The sequence below is a fragment of the Myotis yumanensis genome, unplaced genomic scaffold (assembly GCF_028538775.1).
Source record: "Myotis yumanensis isolate MYYU_CA2020_CCGP unplaced genomic scaffold, mMyoYum1.0.hap1 SCAF_2, whole genome shotgun sequence".
Taxonomy (NCBI): Eukaryota; Metazoa; Chordata; class Mammalia; order Chiroptera; family Vespertilionidae; genus Myotis; species Myotis yumanensis.
Window position 1 is genome coordinate 208566493 of NW_027223753.1, and position 24200 is coordinate 208590692.

The 24200-nt window shown below is 48.8% G+C and overlaps 1 protein-coding gene across 1 annotated transcript; it reads left to right on the forward strand.

The window, feature by feature from the left end:
• Positions 1-2243: 2243 nt before the first annotated feature.
• PTTG1IP (PTTG1 interacting protein) lies at positions 2244-23861 on the forward strand. Its single transcript, XM_070407067.1, has 6 exons — positions 2244-2427; positions 9881-9933; positions 13086-13194; positions 18190-18367; positions 19446-19492; positions 21922-23861. The coding sequence occupies exons 1-6, from the start codon at positions 2313-2315 to the stop codon at positions 21963-21965; spliced, it is 546 nt and encodes a 181-aa protein (XP_070263168.1). The 5' UTR covers positions 2244-2312; the 3' UTR covers positions 21966-23861.
• The last annotated feature ends 339 nt before the right edge of the window (positions 23862-24200 follow it).

Consider the following 24200-nt stretch of genomic DNA (forward strand, 5'->3'; position numbering starts at 1 on the left):
TCTCAACAAGCTTAAAGGGTTCATGTCAACTTCAATCCCTGGCCCAGGGTTCAGCTTTCTTGTCTCCTTCCTCACCTATTGGCCATGCATGCAAGGCCTTTCTTGGTCCCATTCCCTGCCCCACATGGAAGCAGATTTCAGAAGACATGGGGCAGCCCCACCAAATAGGGTCCCTACAGAGCCTGAACAGGGGGGAGCAAGCCCAGAAATGAGCATCTCTTACCTCTTCTCCAGGTCTTACCTGCTCTTGGGGGCAAGGGGTATGGGAAGCAAGTGAGTTTCAAGTGAGAGGTTTTTCCCTAGCCATCTCCTAGGGGTACCTGGAAGTCATGGCTGATCAGTGCCATTTGGCCAAGTGAACCAGCCAAGCCTGTGTACTTACCGTCATGGCCTTATCCCAGAGTGAGAACCAGACACGTGGGCACCTGCCAGTTGGCACCATGCCAGCAGGTCTGGGTGTAGCCAGTCAGAGCCCGTCAGGGTGGGGAATCCAGTGGTCCCGGGAAAGGGCCAGGGTCTCCCGGACTTTAACACCCTCTGCAACCACATTAGCGTTTCGTGTTGCTCATCTCCATGTCGCACAGACAGGAGAGATGATGGATGTGGACACGGGGTTGTGAATTGTGAGTCCACAATCTCATACATAAGCATACTTTCAGATTATGTTAGTCCTTACTCTCTTCTCTGGAAACGTATAGTTCTTTATTACAATCCCAGTGTAACTCTTGATTTTTAAAGCATCCATTTGTTCATAAAGCACTAATGGAGCATGGCTAAGTGCCTGTCACCGTGAGAAAAACATGGACAAACACGGATACATTCCTGCCCTCAGGGAGGTGCATGTAACACATAGCCAGGAAAAAGTTGCAAATGACATGTGCTGGGAAGGAAAGCATGTGACAGACTTAGAGTGAGATCGAAGGAAACGGGATCCTAGACGGCAGCAGAGTAGGTGGAAGTTACACTCACCTCCTCCCAGGACCAACCTGGAATCACACCTAAAGTATAGATTAGAACAATCAGCCTGAATAAGCAGCTGAGGACCAGCGGAGCAAAAGTCTTATAGCCAAGGATTTACAGGAGAAGCCCCTTGGCAGCTGGTAGGAGGGCAGAGACATAAAAAGAGCTGGCCCCCCACCCACATGCAGCAGCTGAGAATCTGGAGGGTCATCTCAGCTGCAAAGGGAGCCCCTAAGGAGCTTGGTGTCTCAACCCCACACCAGGATCCCCAGCCCAGAACACCAGGTCCGGGAAGAGGAGCTCAGGTAACATCTGGCTGTGTCAATCAGTGGGAATTCCGTCTGCTGGGGGGAGACAGAGAGTCTGCTAGAAACCAGTGACTACTCACCTTGCCCATGACTTAGAGACTGGTGATCAATTCATCCTCTGAGGTTACTGCCCATTACTGGTTTAATACAGAGCCCCTTTTTCCTTTATGGGAGTGTGGTGGGGGTGTGACTGGAGAGGGGATGGAGGTGTGTGGGTGAATGGTCAGGATCAGGGTGCCTAGGGCAGGGCTCTGGGGAATTGGGGGGGAGGGGTTCGGCGATGAATGGCCCGCTAGCCAGGGCAGCAGAGGGTTGGGGGGTGTCTTTCTTCCAGGAGGGATTCTGGCCAAGTATTTGCTTTGAGTGGCCCTCAGGATCAAGCTAGGAGAGGCTGTGGCACAGTCAGTCCCTGGGGCCACCTTCCAGGGCTTGTTCACCTTTTTAGGGTCAAGACTGCGGCACACCCTCTACTCTTCCAAATACCACTCACAGCTGTGCAGGCAAATTAAGAGACAGTGACCCTAGCCCGCCCAGTGTGGTTCAGTGGTTGAGCATTGACCCATGAACCAGAAGGTCACAGTTCCATTCCCAGTCTGGGCACATGCCCAAGTTGCAGGCTCCATCCCCAGAAGAGGGCGTGTGGGAGGCAGCCGATCAATGATTCTCTCTCACCATGGATGTTTCTCTCTCTCTCTCTCCCTCCCCTCTTCCTCTCTGAAATCAATAAAAATATATTTTTTAAAAATACAGCGACCCTAGCACAGACCCTACCTTTCAGCCGCGCAGGGGCACTGACCCACAGGGGGCGCTCCTCGCAGCCCACGCCTTTCCGCTGCGCAGGCGCACTGAGCCTCGCTTGCGTCCCGCAGGGAGGCGGGAGCACCCTCCGCCAGGGGTGGGCCCGAGGGCGAGGGGCGGGGCGAGTTGGGCTCGCGGCTGCGCACTCGCTAGTGCCGCCCGCCCCGCCCACTTCCGGCGCGAGTCTTCCTGGTCGAGGCTGCGGGGCTGACCACCGACCCGCCGACCAGCTGGGCCATTACCACCATGGGCTCCGGCGGGGCTTGCGGGCGGACAGTGTGCTGGGGGCTGCCCCTCGGCGGCGCCACGCTGCTGCTGCTGCTCCTCCAGGCGGCCGCGGTGCAGGAGTCGCCCGGATCAGGTGAGGACCTCGGAGGGGGCTCGGGTCCTGAGGCGGGGCGGGGCCGCGGAGAGGCCACGGAGGGGGTACGGGGGTCGGGCGGGAAGATTAGGGGGGCGCGGGGTTCTGGCGCCAGGCAGGGGGCGTGGAGGTGTAGGGGTTCTGGGACGCGGGGTGGTCACGGCTACGCGGGGTCGCGGCTCCACCTCCGGGCCGCGGTCTGCGGGGGCGGCCACCCGAGTGTCCGGTCACGCGGGTCTCGCCGCAGCTGGGCCCCTGGAGGGGGCCGGCCATCCCTTTGTCTTGGTTCAGCCGCTGCCGCCGCCCCGCGGGAGGGCGAGGGGGTCCAGGCCCGCGGCACTGCCCGCCGGAGGAGGGGCACTCGGAGTTACCAGGGCTTTAGGATGAGGTGGGGGTGCGTGCGCAGCGCCACTGCGGGTCGGGCTGGTCCCGGCCGCACTCCGGAACCGCGGGGCCTTCTGCATGGACGTAGCCCACCTGTTATTAACCACCTGTGTGTGCGGGGGCTGGGAGCACGGTGGGGACCCAGGGCTCCTGTCGGTGCCTGAAAAGCTGAGTTTCTGGGGAGACTGACCAAGAAACAAGCTCTCAGGGTGCTGAGAGTGGGGAGGGGTGTAGGTGAGGGAGTGTTAGTGGAGCAAATTGCATGCCCTGGGGGCAAAAGAGATGCAGGCCCGGAGATCTGTATTGCTGGAGGCGCAGGTGAGGGGGCCACAGCCCCGGGGCCTCGTGGAAAATGGGGAAGTGCGTGGGAAACAGTGTCCATCTGTTTCAGAAATGTTTCAAGCTGGCTGCTGTGTGTGGAGTTACCCATGCGATCACTGGTTGTGGGAAATGGAGCCAGGGGTGGGCCTGTGGGTCTCCGTTTCAAGATCTTTACAAGTAGAATTGAGGTAGGCCCAGCCTGAGGCCAGTATGTTTCTCAACTCATGTTAAGCCCAGGCTTTGTCAGTGTCTGTTTAGCACAGTAAACACCTTTCCTCTTTGTGACCGACCTTATTGCATACTTATTCCAGGTCGGGACTGTTGGAGTTTCTTCTGGTCTGCTTCCAGAATAATTGTGTGCGTGTTTTCGACATTGGTTAGCGAAGCAGTCCAGTTGCACCGTAGAGGGAACTTTTGGTCTAAGTTGAATTCTCAGCAGAAATTGGGAATGATTGCTTTTTAGGAAACAATGCATATCTGGCAAAAGAATCTAATTGCGCAAGAATCTTCTCAATGGCTCAGGGTGCGTGTCAGGAAATGCCCTGAAGTGTTTGGGAATTAAACTAAAACTGTCCTAATATTATTTGGTAAAAAAGCAGCTCCTTTTCTAGCCACAACGTGTACGCTTACTGTCAGTCCAGTTGGAAGCTGCTCTCATTTGCTTCAGCTCACAGTATCCCACTTTTGTCTCCTAGAGGTGCCCGGAGTCCTGGGTCGGTGGTGGGTGAACTGTTGTTTCTCTCATCAACAACACCGTCAGATGGGAGCAATGGTGTCGTGTTGTTAGGGTGTTTGCTGTCCAGGTGCCCTTGGGATCTGCGTTCGAGGGGGCACTGTTAGAGCACTGAGGCTCCCCCTTCCCAGAGTGTGTACTTAGTGTGATATTTTTTTTCTGCTTGTAGTACTGTAGGAATGTGAGTACACTATTTAAAACATTGTATCTTCCTTGTAAGGATATGAGTGTTCTCCAGAACCAACATAGCTGTAGCGAAAGAGAGTTATTGTGAGGGATTGGTTCACATGACTGGACACTGAGCAGTCCTGAGATCTGCCGACTACAAGCTGGAGGCCCAGAAAAGCGGGTGGAGTAGCTCAGTCCAGATCAGAGGGCCTGAGAACCCGGAAGCCGGTGGTGTAAGCTGCAGCCTAGTCTGAAGGCCCAGCAGCCAGGAGCACCGATGTCCCAGGGCAGAAGATAGAAGTCCTAGCTCCAGCAAGTAGACAACACTCAGACGTAAGGTTTTACCAACCCCCTAAGCATCCCTTAGCCCAGTCAAGGTGATACATAAAATTAACCCTCCGGGGTGTGTGAATTCTAAGCATACATCATGCCCATCCAAAACCAACAATTTCTGCTGTCTTCTTGTGTGCTTTGCTGGCGGGAGATGGGAGGAACCCACCAGGCATTGAAGATCTTGAGGGCAATTTCATTACATTGAAGAAACCTTCCTGTGCTTTTGGACCCCACTTGTATTGTGCATGTGTCAGACTCCATCCTAGAGTTTCATCTGCACATCTCAGTGAGAGATGACACTTCAAAGGACCGTAGACTGGTGTCTTAAACAGAGGGACCCAAAGGAGCTATCTAGAGCCTGACCGCTCCTGATAGTAGCAGCTGGGTTTGCAGGGGTCTGCAGCCTCCTTCACTGCCCACCAAGAACTGGGGCTTTCTCAGCAGGTAGTGTAGGTGTTCTCAGTAGGTTCTGTACACGTGGTCTGTGGTGTTATGTACTACAGTCTTTACTCTTTTCTACAGGGATAGGAAGGTGACCAGGGCTTTTTTGTCTAAGAGAATTTTCCGCCCTCATTTCTCACGTGAAATGCTCTGTCGTGTGCAGTGTAGGCACAAAGCCCGAATAAGGGGCTTGTTCCACCGCCTAAGGGCTCAGCAGCTACAGCCCTTTGGCCTCTTGTATGACATAGGGACCATAAATAATATACTTACTTGTTTCCTTATTTTTAAAAAACATTATCTCTTTACTCATGCTAGCGTATGTCCTTTTGTACTTAATCAGTTGACTCACCTGAGAAGAACTGGAAAGTGGGTCATGGGTTAGTGTATCCTACAGAAGAACAATCCAGAGTGAGTGAGACCTGAAGTTCTTTAATTGTTAATAAATAGAATCTAAGTTGAAGATTTTATCAGTCATCAGATTTCAGAAGTCAGGCAGACATTCACATTCAGCAGTAGACTTAAAAAACAGTGCTGGTGTGGCTGGTGTGGCCTATGAACCAGGAGATCACGTTTCAATACCCAGTCAGGGCACATGCCCAGGTTGCGGGCTCAATCCCCAGTAGGGGCATGCAGGAGGCAGTCGATCAATGATTCTCTCTCATCATTGATGTTTCTCTCTCTCTCTCTCTCTCTCTCTCTTCCTTCCTTACTCTCTGAAATCAATATATATTTAAAAATAAATAAAAAAGAAACAGTGTTGTTGTTTTGTTTTCTCTGGCTTTGAGCACATGGTTTTCTGTATCCTGTGATGGGATGAGATGCAGTGAAGGAAAACTCCCTGTTTGAAGCGGCAGCAAATGGTTAATGTATTGTCTTTTCTTACCATGCGGGAGGATGGGGGTGTTTGAGAACAGGATGACCTTTCCCAGCTCTGAACCTGTTTAACATGGCTGTTTCTGCCTGGGTTGAAAACCTGCCCGGTTCCTGGCTGTGCTGGTGCAGGAGGCGGGCTGGGCCGTTTCCTTGGCCTCCGCCTCCCATGCTTCTTTGTTGACTCATACTGGCCCGTAATCAGAGGCTCTGGGGTGGATGAAGCTTAGGGTGTGTGTTTTGGAGCATAGTTCTTTTAGTTCACGCAAGGCCAGTTCACAAAGACTTTAAAAATGAAAATCCCCGTGGAAAAAATTCCTGTCCCACATCACCCCTGCTCCCTGAGGAGGAAGTGTGCCCTCCCTTGTAGAAGTTTTCACAAAGGACTGGAGGGGGGTGTGTTAGGTGGCATGCAGATTCCCACCGTACCTCCCTGGCCTGACTCTTTATTTAGAAAAAGTTCAGAGCTACAGATAAGTTGAAGAAATAACTAGAACAATGAGTTCCGAATCCCTTCCTGCTCCCACAGCATTTGCCACGTCTGCTTTGCCACTCCTTCTTCCTGTCTGCTTGTTAGTTTTAACCAAACCATTTGAGAGTCAGTTGTGAGACCCCTAAATTCTTGAGAGTGTGTCTCCTGAGAATGAGGACATTCTTTTACATAACGGGAATATAAGACCAAAATCTGGACAATCACCAGTGATAATAATACTTGAATATTTGACTTAACGTAGGCATCCTTGTACCCAGTTTCCCAGTAATGTTCTATGTCCCCCATCCTGTCGTCTGGCCTCATCCAGGCTCACATGGTACATTTAGTTATGTCTCTTAATATCTGTTCCTCTGCAGTAGCTCCTCAGTCCCCGGTGTTTCCAGAGAGCTGCTTTGTGAAAGACCCTCAGTTTGGTCTTGTCTGGGTTTTCTTTGATTTGATTCCAATGCATTTTGACAGGAGTCAACCCCTCTGGGAGGCACCAGCTGTCACTTTGTCCCATTGTCATGTGGTCACAGGTTACACTGGTGATACTTCGATCACTTCTCAGGTGCCGTTTCTCATTATTAAGTGATCATGGGAAGGCACCACCAATGGGCACAATGGTCTCGGCGTCCCTGTTCACTGTGATGGTTGCAAAGAGGAAATGCTTTCACCTTTGCTAGGTGCCTTCTCTGTCTATATTTCATGTCAGCATGAAACCATGGACTGTTCAAGAGGTCAGAGTCCATTGCTGTCATTCACTTGGTTGTTTAAATGGTCCCATTTTAACAAGAAGGACCCCCCACCCCAATCTTCTTCTGGGTCCTTTTACCATTTACCCATCAACTCGTGCCACTTTCTGGCACAGCAAGCTGCCCAGGGTTGATCTTGTCCTTCTTCTGTGCCAATTCTACAATCAGCCGTTTCTCCAGGGAACCCTGGTTTCTCTTAGTGGGGAGCAGCATCTAGAAACCAAGACCTGGGCACCACACGTGCCCCTTGCTACTGGGTGTGGTCCTTTCTAGGACCTTTAGTGGACAGAGCTAGGAACCGAGTTTTTCAGAGTTCATCTCATCCTGACACCATGGGGTCTCTGCTTCTCCCTCCTCCCAGTGCCCGCGCGTTGGGACCTCTGAAATGGCGGTGGCTGTTATCAAAATGCCGCTGTCGCCCTGCCTCTCTTAGTAGTATTTTGAGAAATCAAGGCATTTCAGGGGTTGTCAGTTTTCTTTACTTTCCTGAAGCTAAATGAAATCTGTTGTTCTGAGTACATAAAATAGTTTAAAAATAAGCTTCAACATAAACCCAATAGCACACCATTAGAGACGCTGAAAAGAACACTATTTGATAATAATTGCTGCAGAATAATACATGAAAGAATGGATTTATATTTCATTTAAAATAAAATAGGGCCGAAACCGGTTTGGCTCAGTGGATAGAGCGTCGGCCTGCGGACTGAAAGGTCCCAGGTTCGATTCCGGTCAAGGGCATGTACCTGGGTTGCGGGCACATCCCCAGTAGGAGATGTGCAGGAGGCAGCTGATCGATGTTTCTCTCTCATTGATGTTTCTAACTCTCTATCTCTCTCCCTTCTTCTCTGTGAAAAATCAATAAAATATATTTATAAATAAATAAATAAATAAATAAAATAGGATTTTATTTAGAGAAATGAAATGTAGAAGAACTACACTATTGAATAGAATAACCAACTGTTTTAGAGTAAGTCCCACTTAGCAAATACAGTGAATAAAAAATGTAACTAGAAACTAAAGTTCTTTTCCCTACATTTTATTATGAAAATATTCATACAGCAAAATTGAAAGAATAGTATAGTCAACACTCATATACCCATGAAACTCAGCTTTTATCCTTCACCTTGTGCTGTGTCACCTCTGTACAAGTGTCCCTCCTCCCCCCATCCTTCCGTGAAGGCATTTTGAAGTAAGGTACAGACATCCTACACTCTCCCCCAGTACTTCGCTGCATGTCATTAACTAGAGTTCAACATTGTTTTCTTCTTGAGATAACTTGTGCATACAGTGAAATGCAGGAACAGTAGTATGCCTCTGGATGAGTTATAAGATGATGCTAACCTAAAAATAAAAGGCCTTTCCAAGTGAGAGGTAGCAGCATTTAGCTGAGATCAGTAAGGATAGTTATTGGTAGATGTACTAATTCAGGCAGAACCCAGATGTTGCCCCAGTTAGGAGACAGAAGCAATGGGTATTTATGAGAAAGGGAAGGGGAACAATTACATCAGTAGAAGGAAGGCTGTTGGTGCAGATAACATAATATGGTGACATTAATTCTAAACAGTGGAATTTTTTTTTGTTTTTTTTTTAATCCTCACCCGAGGATATTTTTTCCATTAATTTTTTTTAAGAGAGAGTGGAAGGGAGGGAGAGGAGGGGGCGAGAGAGAAACATTGATGTGAGAGAGACACATCAATTGGTTGTGGTGTTCTAGCCACTGAACAAACCAGCCAGGGCTAAATAGAATTTTTAGTTTTCAGTCCAGTGGTTATAAGTATGTGCTTTCTTGTTCTCTTTACAAATAGTTTTTTGAGAAACAAGGTTGCTCGGGCCCAGTTCAAAGGTTATTATGCCCTGATCTAACATTCTAGAGATGTGGGAATGAAAACATGCAAGGCAGTTCCTCTGGCATCGCAGCTCCAGCTCCATGTTCAAGGGGCTCCATTTAGATTATTGGTTACAGGTCCATTCGTGTTTTGGGGTATATATTTGTGGCTGAATAGTGTTGCATTGTATGACTACGTTTGTCTGTCCATCCTTCTATACATGGACATCTGGGCTGTTTTCAGCTTTTGGCATATTAAAAATAAAGTTGCTATGAACACTCCTGTACAAGTCTTCCTGTGGACGTATGTTCTAATTTTTCCTGGGTGGAATATCTAAGAGTGGAATTGCTGAGTCATAGGGTAGACATATATGTTGTTTTATGAGGAAGTGCCAGCTCTATTTTTCAAGTGGTGGAACCAATTTGTACTCACAGCAAAACTGTATGAGAGTCCCCACTTGCTCTGCAGCCTCGCCAACATTTAGGATTGTCAGTCTTTAATTTTAGCCATTCTGATGGTAACGAAGTGGTATTTTATCATGACTTTAAGTTGCAGTTCCTGGTGATTAATGAGTTTGTGCAGAGGTCTTTTCAAAGTGTGTGTTTGTTTTAGGGGATAGGGTGGGGTATTAGCAGCTGCCTGATGTCATACTGGAAATGTTTCATTTATCACACGATCTTGGTGTGGGGTTTGACCCCTCCCTGGAGCAACAGTGCTGGGAGGGTCCCCAGCGCTGCTCCTGGATTGCAGCCAGCTTCTCCCCTGTGTGCCCAGAACATAGCCCTCTCTGAGGGGCTGGTGGGACTGGCCAGGGGCCAAAGCCCTGGCGTTAGCCAAGTGGGCCCAGCATTGCTGTGGTCTTAGCTTCCACAGGGAGTGTCTGCTGCTGAGCTGGTGGCCTCAGCTGGCTAGTGGTCCATGGTATCTGACCCCAGGGCTCACCTCCTGAGGGTATGCTCAGTCACCTTTCCTGAAAGACCCCCGTGGGTACAACCGTGTGTGATGTTTTCATATACCTCTTGCTGCCCTGCTGCAGCGGGGCTCAGTAACTACTCTGTCCCTGGAGGCTTGGTGCCCAGAGAGGACCTTGTGCATCACTCACTAGCACCCTCCCTGCCCTCCTGGCTGATTTGTTGTTTTTTCTCCACAGTTTGCTCCCAGAACACAAACAAGACCTGTGAGGAGTGCCTGAAAAATGTCTCCGTAAGTAGCATGTGACTGGAGCAGGCCCACTTTTCCTAACGGGGGTGTCCCTGGTGTGTGTTAAGGGATCAGATGTTGGGGATGTGGGAGATTTTCGTGATGGATATTAAATATTACTTTAGCCCTTCTCAGGCATCTCCAGCTGTCCCATGGGGACTGCAGATGCCACCTGAGCATCATTGATAGGCATATTTAACTCCTGAAACAGGTATGGGGTCATAAAAGGTGTGCACCAGGCCTGTGGTGGGAGCATGTGTGGCCGGTGGGGAAGCCTCAGGCCCCCCTGAGGGGGTGGTAAACGTTGGTGCACAGTGCTGTTCAGACAGGGATTGCGGGGACAGAGGAGCAGATGGATGAGCGCTTGGCAGAGGGGTCAACCGGTGACTGTTAACCTGTGACTAGGGCCTCATGTTGGTGTCATTAGGCCATAGAGGCCTGTTGGAAACAGGGGTTATGTCTCCACCTGCAGATGGTCCTGGAGACGCAGCAGGAGTGTGCCCAAAGCCCTGGTCATCCACCGCTGAGGGGTCAGAGGAACATGAGCCGCCTATAAACCTCTAGCCAGAGTCCTAGCTCTGTGTGTCCCGTGTCTCCACCAGGGCCGGGGAGATGCTTCTCTCTCAGCTCTTCACGCCGGAATGGAGAAGAGAGGCGAGATCCAGGGGAAACACAGGAGCCAGGTCAAGGGGGGAGTTGAGGGCATCTGGTCCAGTGGGGTCAGCCTGATCACAGCTCACTAGTCAGGAGGTGAGCCTTGCAGCCAGGATGTTCCAGTGTCCCTGGTTCTTGCAAGTCCCTGTGTGACCTTGAGCAAGAGGGTAGCTGCTCCTGGGATCTAACACATGGGTGTGTGCAGCGGGCCATCGGGGAGAAGTAGAGAGTCACATGTGCTGCTGGGGAAACCTCCCACCATATCTGGCCGTCACAGGGCTTGTGGGAACAGTGCCTCTTTGTTAGGGTCCGGTTGCTGCTCCTCAGGCATTGACTTCCTGGGCAGCACCTGATCCAGCAGCCTGTGAGTGTCTGGCTCCGTTTCACCGCAGCGCTGTGTGGTCAGCACCGAGGACCTGAGAGAAGCTGACCCGGGGTAGGGATGGCTGGGAGAGAAAACACCCTTTGTGGGGCCTTGGCCTAGGGCCCTGGGGGAGGCTGCCTCCCCGCTGTGGCCGGGTCCTTGCGTGTGTTGGAACTACACAGCCTATGTTTCCCTTTCCCTCACATTCGGGTTTAATGACCAAGGGCGGGTCAGGAAAGATCTATCAGATGATTCCCACTTCAAGATGTGGGGCCATGTTTTTACAAAAACATGGCAGGGTCTCGGGTCCCAAACACATCTGTGGGTTATAGGACTTACCTCTGCCAGTTACACCGGAAGGAGCTCGTACTGCAGTTCCAGGTCTTATCATTGACAACACAACCAGATTGGGGGGCTCTGGTCCTCAGGGTGGCATTTTCTTGATGTTGCTTCTTTTCAGTGTCTGGGTTTTTCTATTGAAGTCATTTCAGCCATAAAAGTGGCTTAGAGTCTATGTGGCTTTGCTGTTCCCAGAGCACCTGTGCAGCACTGTCCTGTTCAGCTCTCCCCTCTCTGGGAAGGGCAGTGGGAGGTGCAGGTGAGGGACATGTTCAGATCACAGTGTGGAGGGCACTTCATCTGAAGTCCTGACCCCCATTCTGAACCCAGACAGATCAAGTCAGAGCTGCGGGCCACACGTGCAGGTGGGTAAAAGCTGGGGTTGGCCGTGCGTGTGTGGGTCCAGGGGTGCACAGAAGTCTCTGAAAGGATGGGCAGTGCCTCGGAGGCCTGAAGAGCCTGAGCAGATTAGAGGGAGGCTGAGGGCATGCTCTGTGTCCTGTTGGCGTCACTCAAATGGTTTACCACGAACATACTCCTTCACTCATGTAACAACAACACCACAACAACACCACAGAGGAACTTACCCTCCGAGTAAATGCCTATGGCTTTTGGAAAATCATCATATAAAATTGGAAAATTAGACATTTAAAACTTAAGCTTTTTGAAAATGGAAGATTTACCAAACATTGTTAAACCAGAACAAAACCACTAAAATGCAAGATATTCTCAAACAGCCAAAATAAAAAAGGTTTTTTCCTGCTGTTTATTAAGTATGCTCAACCATTTTAAACACAACACAGTAAAGTGGATGCTATGTAAAGGGGCCTAGGGAGCCTTTGTTTTAATATATTTTGCAGTAGATGTTCATCCTAACCTGGGACCAAAAAAAAAATACCATGACTTTCTATCCTATTAAAATCTCAAAGGAAAAAGAACGCCATAAAGCTGTTACCTTTAAGATCTAAAATAAGCAGCCAAATTCTTCCTGTGCAGGCACGTTCTGCAGCCTAAGCCCCACTTCCTTTGTTGCCAACGCCCACAGTGCCAGCTCCAGACTCCCCCACACACATGCACTGGGTGAAGGCGCTATCCCTGCCCCAGACCACCTCTCCCCTGACACTGTAGGGACTTAGGGGCATCTGTGAGGTTCCAGTAGGTGCCTTTGAGCCTCGGTTGCACTATCTATAAGACGGCTGGAGGAAATACTCACTTGCTGCTCTTGTAGAGGTCAGAGGTAGGATCTTTACATGGTGGTGATCGTGGTCACAGAAGACCACTAACATACTGAGCTCCTGCCATGGGCCAGCCTTGGTCCGCCTGCGAGGGATCCTTCAGTGATGCACATGGGTGCCTATCCTCCTGATGATGGGCCACAATAGGCAGCTTGAGTGTGTCAGGAGGCGATGTGACAGCAGGGGCGGAGGTAAGGGGGCAGTTTTAAGTAGGTTGCCCAGGTTAGGCCTCATGGAGGAGGTTAGAGAGCCACATGCGTCTGGGAGGAATGTTCCAGGCAGAAGGAGCAGCCCATGCAAAGGCCCTGGGCGGGGGGAGCTGCCTGGCATCTTTCATGACAACACAGAGGCTGTGTGGCTATTCAAGGTGCCTAATGGAAGAGGTTTGAGTGACATGGTTCTTGGGCAGTTGAACCTCTGTGTTGGGGTGAGAGCCCAGGCCGTTACCATCCTCCAAGGGTGAGCAGACCAGGTGGCTGATGGTTTAGGGAATCAGGTCCTGGACCGTCTGGTTCTTTGGTGTTTACGTTGAATTTCTAACATTTAATGTTTATCTCTCTCAGTGTCTTTGGTGCAACACGGATAAAACATGCGTGGACTATCCAGTGGCAAAAATCTTGCCCCCTGCTTCTCTTTGTAAGCTGAGCTCTGCACGCTGGGGCGTTTGTTGGGGTAAGTGGTCATTTTACAAAATTGGCTTCTTGGTTGTGCTCATTAACATAAGCTGCCAGAAAATGTATTCCCAGTAGTTCTTTGATGTTCCCAGTGGGAAGTTGGGGAGCCAGTGAGAGCTTGTGGTGTCTCAACTGGGGGGTCCTTGTAGATCTGGAGGCCCCTTCAGGCCTCAGCCTTGGCTCTGGGTCTCCACACCCTTGGGGGTGGAGAATTGAAGGCTGCTTTTTGGATGGCTCAGCACCTTATGTCTTGGTGATGTTCGTGGGCCACCTTGACCCCTGTGGTTCCTGTAGGGCTCTGACTTCCCAAGCAAGGAATCCCTGCTCAGCATGGGCATGTGTCCCATCGTCTCCATGTGGTTGTTACAGGTATTCTTTCATCAGAAATTAGCTCTTTGTGAGATTCAAATTGTTTTCTAGTTTACTTTTATGCATATACTTACTTATTTTTTTAGAGAGGGAGAAAGGGAGAGAAGGGGAGAAACATCAATGTGAGAGAGACACATCCATCAGTTGCCTCCCATATGCGCCCTGACTGGGATCGAACCTGCAACCTAGGCATCAGGAATCAAACCCACGACTTTCTGGTGCACAGGACAACGCTCCAACCAACTGAGTAACACCAGCCAGGGCTCTAGTCTGCTTTAAAAAAAATGTGTGTGTGTGTGTGTGTGTGTGTACATGTATACACACACGCACGCGCGCACGCGACCTCCTGGTTCATGGGTCATCGTTCAACCACTGAGCCATACTGGACGGACTCTAGTGTGCTTTTATTTATTTATTTATTTATTTTATTTTTTTCTAGTTTGCTTTTAAATTAGTTGCTGGTATATGTTGCTACACAGAACTCATTTTTATGTGGTTGGGTTTATTAATCCTTTCTTTTTATGGCTTCAGGTTTGGGGTCAAACAGAGACTTCTTTCTCTCTTTCTTTCTTTCTTTCTTTCTTTCTTTCTTTCTATCTATCTATCTATCTATCTATCTATTTACTTACTTTTAAATTGGTTTGAGAGAGAGAGGGAGGGAGAGAGAAAGAAACACTGATGTGAGAGAGAAACATCAATGGGTTGCCTTTAATACGTGCCCTGACAGGGGATTGAATTCACAACCTGGGCTTGTGTCCTGACCAGGAATCGAACTGGCAACCTTTTGGTGCACTGTACACACTCAGCCAACTGAGCTACACAGGCGACGGCGAGGCTACCGTCTTAAGCTGCATAAAGGAGCTGTTGTTTTCTTAGGGCACTTTGTTACTTCACTTGGTGTGTCTGCAGCTTATTCCTAATTTATCTGTCTTTTTTCTAATTGAATTCCATTTTAGAATCCATCAGCCTCTGTTAGAAATACTCACTTGTAGTGCTGAGGCCCCAGGGAATCCAGGATTGTGTGTGTGTGGGTTGAGGGGCCTACTGTGTGGGCGTACACGTGTGTGCATGTGCCCACATACCCTTTGTCATTTCCACCCAGTTGACCATTCTCTCTGCTGTCCTCATACCAGAAAGGCTTCACTGGGCCTCACCGCCCTCTGCTTCCGTCCTGTCCACTGTCTTCTCCATGGAATCTGTCCTTGCTCACTGTTTCACAAAGACCACTCCTGGACCAGGGGACCCTGGGACTCTGGGCATGTTGAGCATGAGCTGTTTAAGTTGAAGTTTAACTTCTATTGGGGTGCACACATCTTAAGTCTCCCTCTATAGACTACAGTCTACAACATAAACACACATGTATACACACATACATTTACTCAGTAAACGTTTACATGAGTACATAGCTGATTCCCCCCTTAGCAAAATATACAGACCATTTCCGGCACCCACAGCTGTTACTGTCAGGACTCCGCAGGTAACTGCTGGACTGACTTGCCATCAGCATAGGTAGTGCTGCCTGTCCCTGCCCTTCACATAAAGGAGGTCCTGTGCTGCCTCACCTGACTTCACCCCGTAGTATGTATGCCTGAGGCCCTTCCTTGTGTGTTGTGTGTGCCGGTTTGTCTCCGACTTGGGGCAGTGTTCACAGGTGTGCCTCCATTCTGCTGCTGACGGACATTTGGGCTGTTTCTGGTGCTGCTGCGGTCTTGTGTTGAATGTGTGCCAGCCCTCCCTCCACAGGGCATATATGTAGGCGTAGAATTGCTGCCTCACCACGTGTTCATCCTTAGTAGGGCTGCAGGCATTTTTCCAGAGTGGTGTACCAGCTCATGCTCCTCCAAGCAATGTGGGGCTTCCAGTTGTTCCACGTCCCTGCCAGTGCTTGGGCACTCAGTCATCCTCGGTGTGGTCCATCTGGTGGGTGTGAGTGGATCTCACCATGGTTTTCATGTGCATTTCTCTGAAGGCTAATGATGATGAGCTCCTTTCCAGGTGGGGGGCAGTTTTGATAATTCTCTTGTGAAATGAAAGTCCCTCCCAAGGGCTTACAGGGATGGTCAAACCCGACACTGGACAGACGAGATCCATGGCAGTTTACTCATCACCTGTAGTCACAGCCCTTGGGGAGGGGATACTGGATGAATTAGGGGCTGTGGGAGGAGGCTTTGCAGTAACAAGAGGGTGTGGTGCCTGGGTCAGAGAGGAGATGTGATTGCTTGAGCAATTCCAAGGGCTGACAGGGAAATGACACTGCACCTGGTTCCCAGAGTAAGGACGGTGGTTTGGCTGGGGCCTCACCTGTGGGAGTAAGTGGGGAGGGGAACTTGCTGGGCCACTCAAGGCCCTCCTGGTTTCACCAGACATCAGGGTACACTTAACGCTAATGTTAGGCCTTATACCACAGGTGGGTTTTTGGTTTTTTTTCCCCCTCACCAGAAGATACGTTTATTGATTTTGGAGAGAGAGAAACATCGACCAGCTGCCTCTTGCACCTGCCCCAACTGGGGATTGAACCCGCAACCCAGACATGTGCCCTGACCAGGAATTGAGCCCACCACCTTTTGGTGTACAGGACGACGCTCAAACTGAGTCACCCGGCCAGGGCCACCACAGGTGCATTTTTGTTTGTTTGTTTGTTTGTTTATCCTCACCCAAGGACTTTTCTCCGTTGCTCTTCAGAGAGAGTGGAAAGAGAAGGGACAGAGGAAGGGGAGAGAGAAACATCGATGTGAGAGAGACACATTGATTGGTTGCCTCCCAAATGCTCTAACCACTGACCCATGACGGCCAGGGCACAGGTGCTTTTTACTCTTACAATTTAGAATCCTTTTATCCAGTTTAGGCAAAAATGTTTTGGAGTTTTAATTATAATAACCTTAAAAATATAAGTGTGCTTGGAGAAAAATGAGGACTTTGCCATTTTGAACCTTTGTCCAGAAGCAAGATGTCACTCCATCACCAGGGTCACCCGGGGTCGTTTCTTATGTCCTTTGGTAGAGTGTCATAGATTGCCATACAGGATAACAGGGAAAGGGCTCATAGTTTTGCTTCCAATTATGATGTGATTTCTGTTTTTATTTTATGACTGGTTTTAGCTGCTAAGCAGGGAAGCTGTTTTGGGGGGTAGATATATTTCAGAGCCAGCTATCTAATTGATCTCCGTCATTTTTAAAGTTGATGGTTGTAGAGTTCTCGAGTCAGAAACGACACCATCTGCTAGTGAAGGTCTCTTTCTAGTTACACCACTATTGCAACTCCAGCGCTTCTAGAGCAGGTCAAGGAAGGAGAGAATACAGTTATTGCACAGAAGGACTTGGTCAGATGTCACACTGTTCCTGATTGTAAAATGATTGAGTAAACCCTAAGTGAGTGCTATTCTGCTGGGAGCCAATCTGAATGTGAGGTGGGTCCATACCGGCACAGAGCCCTCCACTCACCTCCCCGTCCCCAGAGCAGAACACTCACCATCCAAGCCCCACGCGGACCACAAGTGAGATTAGAGATCATCCGCTTCCTGTGGTGGCATTTTAACCTCATTTTCAGAAGCAGCTGGAGCTGGTATGGGGTATGCAAAGCATGGAACCCACTGTTGGCCAGGTGGCTCTTCAAGCCTCCTCAATGGCTGGTGGGGTTTTTTGTTTTAAGATTTTATTAAATTAATTTGTTTAGAGACAGAGAGAAACATGGATGCGAGAGTAAAACATCAGAAGGCTGCCTCCTGCATGCCCCCACTGGGGATCGAGCCCGAAACCCTTTGGTGAAAGACATGACACCCAACCAACTGAGCCACACTGGCCAGGGCTTCAGTGGCTGTTTTAACTGGATGATTAAAAAGCACATTCAGCCCTAACCAGTTTGGCTCAGTGGATAGAGCGTCAGCCTGCAGACTGAAAGGTCCCAGGTTCGATTCCAGCCAAGGGCATGTACCTTGGTTGTGGGCACATCCCCAGTAGGAGGTGTGCAAGAGGCAGCTGATCGATGTTTCTCTCTCATCGGTGTTTCTAACTCTCTATCCCTCTCTCTTCCTCTATAAAAAATCAATAAAATATATTTTTTTAAAAAACACATTCACAAAAGAAGTATTAGAGTTCAGATGGAATAAAAAAACAGGGACTGGTTTTAATTTATAAATTCTTAAGAGGAGCTGAAAAGAATGTAAAACTTGTCTTAAGTTTGTCTTTGTCTCAGAAGTTTGGTCTGGACAGAAAGTCATAAACTCATTGACACTGATCGGAAGCCATTTTCAAACCCCTAGGGAAGATCCCCTGTCCTTCTGCTTGCCATGGTCAGAATTTAGTTCCTGTGCAAAATAAATGTATTGCTCTTGACTTTGACTTAAGTAATTAAATGAGCTGTATCGGGCTTAAATTTTCTTTCAGGAAAGTCCAACTACACAGCTGAGTATTCTCTTCCTTCCTGGTTTTAACTTTCCTAGGTCTTCAAACATCTTTTCAGTCTCTGGTGGTGGACCCCAAAACTTGGATCCATCCTGATTAATGGAGAAATTGTTCGATGGCACAGCTGTGTACTAAGAAAGGCCTGCCCCCCCTCCAGGAGGGGGTGTTGCTCCCCGGGGTTTCCTGCTCCAAGCAGCTCTGACTTGGCCCCTTTGCACTTACAGTGAACTTTGAGGCGTTGATTATCGCCATGTCGGTGGTTGGGGGCCTCATCCTCCTGGCGGTTGCCACATGCTGCTGCTACTGCTGCTACTGCAGAAAGAAGAAGAGCCGGAAGCCAGACAAAAGCGAGGAGAAGGCCATGAGGGAGCAAGAAGAGAGGAGAATACGGCAGGAAGAAAGGTGAGGCCACAGAATCATTCCCACGGGAAGAAGTTCCCTTTAAGGCCGTGGTTCTCAACCTTGGCTGCACATTAGAATCACCAGGGAATCTTTTAAAAATCCTGGTGATTCTAATGTGCAGCCAAGGTTGAGAACCACTACTTTAAGGGGACTCAGATCAGGAAAGGGACATTGATAAGTCACAAGTCTTCTCCGTTTTTAAAAGCTATGAACGTGTAGTGTTTGTGGGTTTTCTAAGTTGTGGTACAAAGAGTGAGAAGCTACATATGCAGGGACCTAGCCAGGGGCCACGACCTTCCTTGTCATAGGCCTGCTGCTTCCCTGTCCGTTTCTTCCAGTCGGTGACAGGGTTGCAGCTGGCAGAGCCTTCCTGCTTACAGCGTCATGGTAGTGGGTTCTCATGCTGCAGGGGCAGGAGCCTCTGAAGGCAGTTTTTCAATCTTCATTTGCGAGCAGACCAAGGCTCAGAGAGGGAGGAAAGCCTTTGATCTGGTCACTTGTCTCAAGCCCCTGGCCGAATCGGGCTTGTGCCACCAGTGCTGATCAAGCAGCACTTCCTGGTTACAGAGCATTTGGCAGGTGTGTGTGATGCAGCCCTTGGCCACCCCCTGCCTGATTAGGAACAAGGTACTCACGTGTCAGGAAGGCAGCCGATAAGGCCTAAGGCTCCACAGGTCTGGTCTCCAGGTCATCACCTTGAAGTCATGGGCCTAAATAAAAACTAGCTTTTGCATGTTCCTAATCATCTTTAGAACCTAGCATAAGGTTTTTACTGAATACTACCTTTTCTTTATATAAGAAAACAACTTTTAAAAAAAATCAGTATTGGACATTTGAATTGCATTTATTGAAATAAAGAATTGAATAGCATGATATTGGAGCAGCTCAGAAGGCTCTGCTCAGCATCACCTTGCCTGTCCCAGTGGGAGTGTGGCCTGATGGCCAAGCTCAGCCCCACCCTGCTCTCATTCTGGAAAACGAGAACAAACCACAGCTTCTCTGCTGAGGGAAATGGAAGGTGCTTCTTTTAAAGTTACATTGTATGTTGATGCTAAACAAGCTTTTTTTTGTTTTTTAGGAGGGCAGAGATGAAGTCAAGGCATGATGAAATCAGGAAAAAATACGGTAAGAATCGACTGAATCTCTGTTTCAGTTGGTGAGAAATTGCTGCCAAGCCATCTTGGTCATTGTTGACATCTGTGAGGTCTAACTGTAGGTATGGGGACAGAAAGATGGCTCTACTTTCCAAGTGGTGCTGTTATAACTAATTCCATGCAATGTCTTAAAAGATGAATATTTTCACCTCAGCCAAACTGCTCCAGGAATACTTGGCTTATGAAGTGCGGGCCATCACAGGGGTCTGCTGTAGCCCCTTTCCTGGTCTGCCATCTTGTTTGCCTTAAAGGTCTGCTGGGGGGGTGCGGGTGGAGGGTGTGAGTCTGGTCTCCTCTGTTCCTTCCCTCCACCCTGGGGTCTCCCGAATCCTGTGTGTGGAGCTGCATTCCTTCTTTAAGGCGTCAGCCAAAACGGAGGCCATGCTGTCCTTTTCCTGTTTCTGGGTGTTTTGTCCTGGGTTTGTTTCGGTTTTTGTTTGGAGAGATTGGGGGGCAGGTGGTGAGGCTATATTTTAGTGTTGGAGAACATTAGGTCTGCTCCTGTGTTTAGTTGGTTCACATCCGTGGACAACATGAGCTTTGATGCTCTTGCTCAGTGTGTTGGAAATGATAGAAGTGGACTTGCTTGTCCTGTCCTGAGGCCAGGCCCTCACTGATGACAGCCCTGGGGCCTCTAGCCTTGAGCCACTCTGCCTCTCTTGACCTTGTGACCTGGGGATTCGGTTAAGTGGACCAAGCAACTGAGCTAAATCCTAAATCCGACCAGGAACATGTCAACATCTTATCCAACTAATGCACTTATTTTGAAGTCCTCAGTGTGTATAAGGAAATACTCTGTTGTGGTGGAATATTAGGATCCTACTCACTAAAGTAGTAAATCCTCAAGGTTCAGTTCTCTGACAAGGGCTGCTGGTACTCTGGGCTGTGCACGCTGGTTCAGCTGGCCCACTGGCTGGGTGTCCTTCTTTCTCACTGTCTCTGCGCCTCCTGAAGGACACCAGTGTGCGCTGGGCATCCTGCCTTGCCTCAGGCTGGGGTTGACCTTGGTGGCCTCCAAGTGTTGGTTCCAGGCATGAGGCTGCTGCCCCTCCTCTTGCCGCTCGGTCTCTGTTTAAGATGAGCGGTCCGATGGCTGGTAGAGCCTTTTTTTGTGTGTTCCCACCCCTTGGTCTCCTCTGGGTGCTGCTGCACAGGCCTTCAGAATTATGTGGTGAGGTCAGAGCCACCAATCTCTTTGCCACCTGGCCACCATGCTCTTCCTGCCCACAGCACAAGCCCCGCTGTTGGGCCTTGTCCTGGGACAGCTGATGATGGGCTCCTGTGTGGGTGCAATTCCTTTGTCCAGTGGCGACAGCACACTCCCCACTCTCCCCTGGGGCCTCTGCCTGGGTGCGTGCCCATGCCCACCGAACGGCACTATACACTCCTGTGACTGGGGACAGCTTGATTTTCCATGAAAGCGTGGAGCCTCGAAAGGAGCATTGACATCTGGTTAATATTCATGTAAAGAGCCCTAGCCCCAGTGCAGGCGAAACCCAGGTCTTGTTTTAGAAGGCATTTGCTTTCCGTAGCACGGAACAGTTTTCCTTCTGAACCAGAAGTAGAGCTGGGAGCTGTTTCTTTTCCTTAGACTGCTTGTACTTGGCATTTGACATATGATAGTTCTTTATCAAATCTGTGCACTTTCTCCCCAAGGCCTGAGGCTCCCCTCTCCCTTCTTATCTCTTCCCCACCCCCGCCCTAAAAAACCCTGCTGAAAGCAAGTGTGTTGCAGAGGTTCTAGATAATTTCAGTGTATAGTACAGGTTCTTACCGAGAGAGAGTCTGTGTGTGTTTCCACCTGCAGAGAACACTCCTAGTCTGGGTATTTATTTAACACTATAGATTCTACTAGTTATATAAATGCTTGGCAGTTTAATTGATGGTGGCCTTCTTAGTTCTTTTTACAGCCTTAATTTTAAAAGTTAATCCACATTTATAAGGACATTTAAAGGAAGGTGCTTTATTTATTTATTTTGTTCTGTATAATATTAGCTAACCACTAATATCGGGGAAGAAATATTGGCTTTAAATTTCTTTTCTTTTTTTCTGTGTGTGCACTCCAGTTTTCTCCTTTATTTTTAAATTTATTTATTGTTTCTATTTATTTAATTTATTTTTTCCCTAGCTTTAAATTTCTTAATTTCTCTTTGAGCAAGTAAGTCTTTCTTTCTTGGGGTCTGTTTTTTTAAAAATTATTGGTTTGGGCACATTTTATTTCAGTGTTAAAGTCACTGTATTTGGACTTTCAGAAAAGGTTTAGCATAGTATTCAAACCTGCGTAGGATCCCCATTTTCCTGTTGGCCTCAGTAAACCTCCATAGAAAGCTTAGTTGTATTGCTATCTTGAATTTTGTTGTTGCCTAGATGCACTTGTAACCAAGTCTGTTTTGTTTGCAGGTTTGTTTAAAGAAGAAAACCCATATGCTAGATTTGAAAACTAAAACACACTCCTGCTGTGTCAAGTCCCAAAGGCGCTCCTAGGGACAGCAGTCTGCAGGCCTGGCTGCCCCCATCCTGCCTGCTGACCTTGAGGAAGTGAGCGTGACTCAGCTGCCCTGAATGCTGTCCGTTCTTGTGTGCTTCTGTACCCTTTCCTGATTCTGTATTTAGTTACCTGAGATGTTAAGCCTGTGCAGGTGGGGGAAGGCTGCTTCTGTTTTTGTTGTTAATTTGAGGAGGAATCATGCACATTCCACATCTCGGTTTGTAAGCTGATTGCACAGCAACAGCCGCAACACTAACGCCATCCTCCTGCTGCAGCGGCTCCGACCTTCCCACCCACCCACTAACAGCTCCACACAGCAGCCAGGGAGTCATCTCTGCGTGTGACGTGGGAGGATCGGCCAGTGCCTCGTCGTTTCCCCCTAAAGCCACAGGTGCGGGCCTCAAGTCCCTGTTGCCCCGTCTCCCAAATGTCAATTCTGGTGGCTTTCCACATCCAGGCCACAGTGTCAGGGGCCCTACTTCCTAGGCTGTAGTTGCAATGAAGAACATTGAAGAGTGAATGCATTGAAAACCTTCTTTAAAAAATCCTGGATTTATTTCCCCACCTAAAAGATTTCACCAGGAAACTTCACTATCAATGTTCAGACCATGCATTGTATGATATTTTAATTTGTATCTTTAGCAGACCATGAAGCTTGTTATCCAGTGAAAACCTCTATTGTAAATGAAGTTTTGTAAAACCTTCCTAAGGCAGAAGATGGGTACTCCCATGTGCCAGCTTGGCGCTCGAGAGCGCTGTTCACCGCCCTGCTCTCCGTTCTAGCCCCAGTGACACAGGTGTCAGTCGAGTGTGTGCAGCGCTCTGAGACTCTCCCTGCCATTGGGCTGGTGCCATCCCTGAGGAGGAAGGGCTCTGTGCCTGGGAAGTGGGGTGTCCAGGGCCAGCTGAGGGGATCTCCACACACTACCCAGAAACAATGGTGACTGTCCTGCTTCTAAGATGACCCTGGCTCTGAGCCGCACTCCTTTGGCTCAGGCCTGTCATGAGACTTCCCTTTAGAGGCGGGTTCTCGTAGGTCACCTGTGGCCTCCGGGTGCCCAGTGGCACCGTACATGATGGTTCCATTTCTTCCAGAGCAAGAAATGTGGCTTCAGTAATAGACTGAACTCATGGCAGGAACAGCAGCAGACAATGAAGTGTCAGTGGAAGCAGCCTTTCTTAAATCTGAACATACTCCCCAGTGCCAGATTGCTTTGAATTAGAAAATCATTTAGCTTCGGGAAAGTAGGCCAACAGGCACATAAAAGAAGCCATGCATTCAGTCTTCACACTCCTGCCGCTCTGCCATCACAAAGTTCACCTGCAGACCAGGATGATCAAAACAGCATGACACGCCTTGAACCATGGAGACTAGTGCTAGGAATTACGTTTCTACAAAACTGAAGAACTAACCTTTAACAAAGTCTGTAGTTTTATTTCTCTGACTTGGGCATTTAACAGCAATTTACAGTGTTACAAAACATTCCTTAATATTTTAAAGCAGCCTGATAATTTTTACTTTCTGCTGTTTATTCATCGGAGAAACTTTGTAATCGACTTTAATGAACTTTTGTATTAATACAGTAGTTAGTATGTATGTAAAATCACTCAATGTAGGTTCCTGAGCTGACAGTAGAGCTAGGGATTGTTCAATACAGTGAGCACAGTATTCCTCTCACAAGACATGGAGCCCTCACCAGGGCGTCTGAAAGGCCACCCCAAGTCCACATGCTTTTCTCTGAAATAGGTCTAAAAGCAACCAAAAGTTATAACCTCAAGAAACCATAACATTTGGAGTGCCTTAATTTTTAACCAGTTTCCAGTAAGTGAGTTAATACATGCTTTTGCTGAATACTCTGTTCCTTGTGTTTCATTTCTTAGCGGTATTAATATGATTATAGATTCTCCTCGACTGACAATGGGGTTACATCCTGATAAACCCATTCATTCTAAGTTGAAAATGCATGTGATATGCCCACCTAACAGACCCAGCATTAGAGCTCAGACAAGTTCACCACAACATGCTCAGCAACTCACCTGAGCTTGCAGTTGGACAGAACTGTTTGACAGGGAAGACAGACATGTAGGGTGTCAGTGGATTTGACCCCTGTGATCACGTGGCTGACTGGGAGCTGCATCTCACCCCTGCCCAGCATCACAAGAGGACCACACTGCGTATACTACCCAGGAA

Excerpts from the sequence above, each read along its gene's own strand:
- PTTG1IP (XM_070407067.1), top strand. The coding sequence starts at position 2,313 with ATGGGCTCCGGCGGGGCTTGCGGGCGGACAGTGTGCTGGGGGCTGCCC. Across the intron at positions 2,428-9,880 it reads GCAGGAGTCGCCCGGATCAG|TTTGCTCCCAGAACACAAAC; the intron begins GTGAGGACCTCG and ends TTTTCTCCACAG. Across the intron at positions 13,195-18,189 it reads ACGCTGGGGCGTTTGTTGGG|TGAACTTTGAGGCGTTGATT; the intron begins GTAAGTGGTCAT and ends TTGCACTTACAG.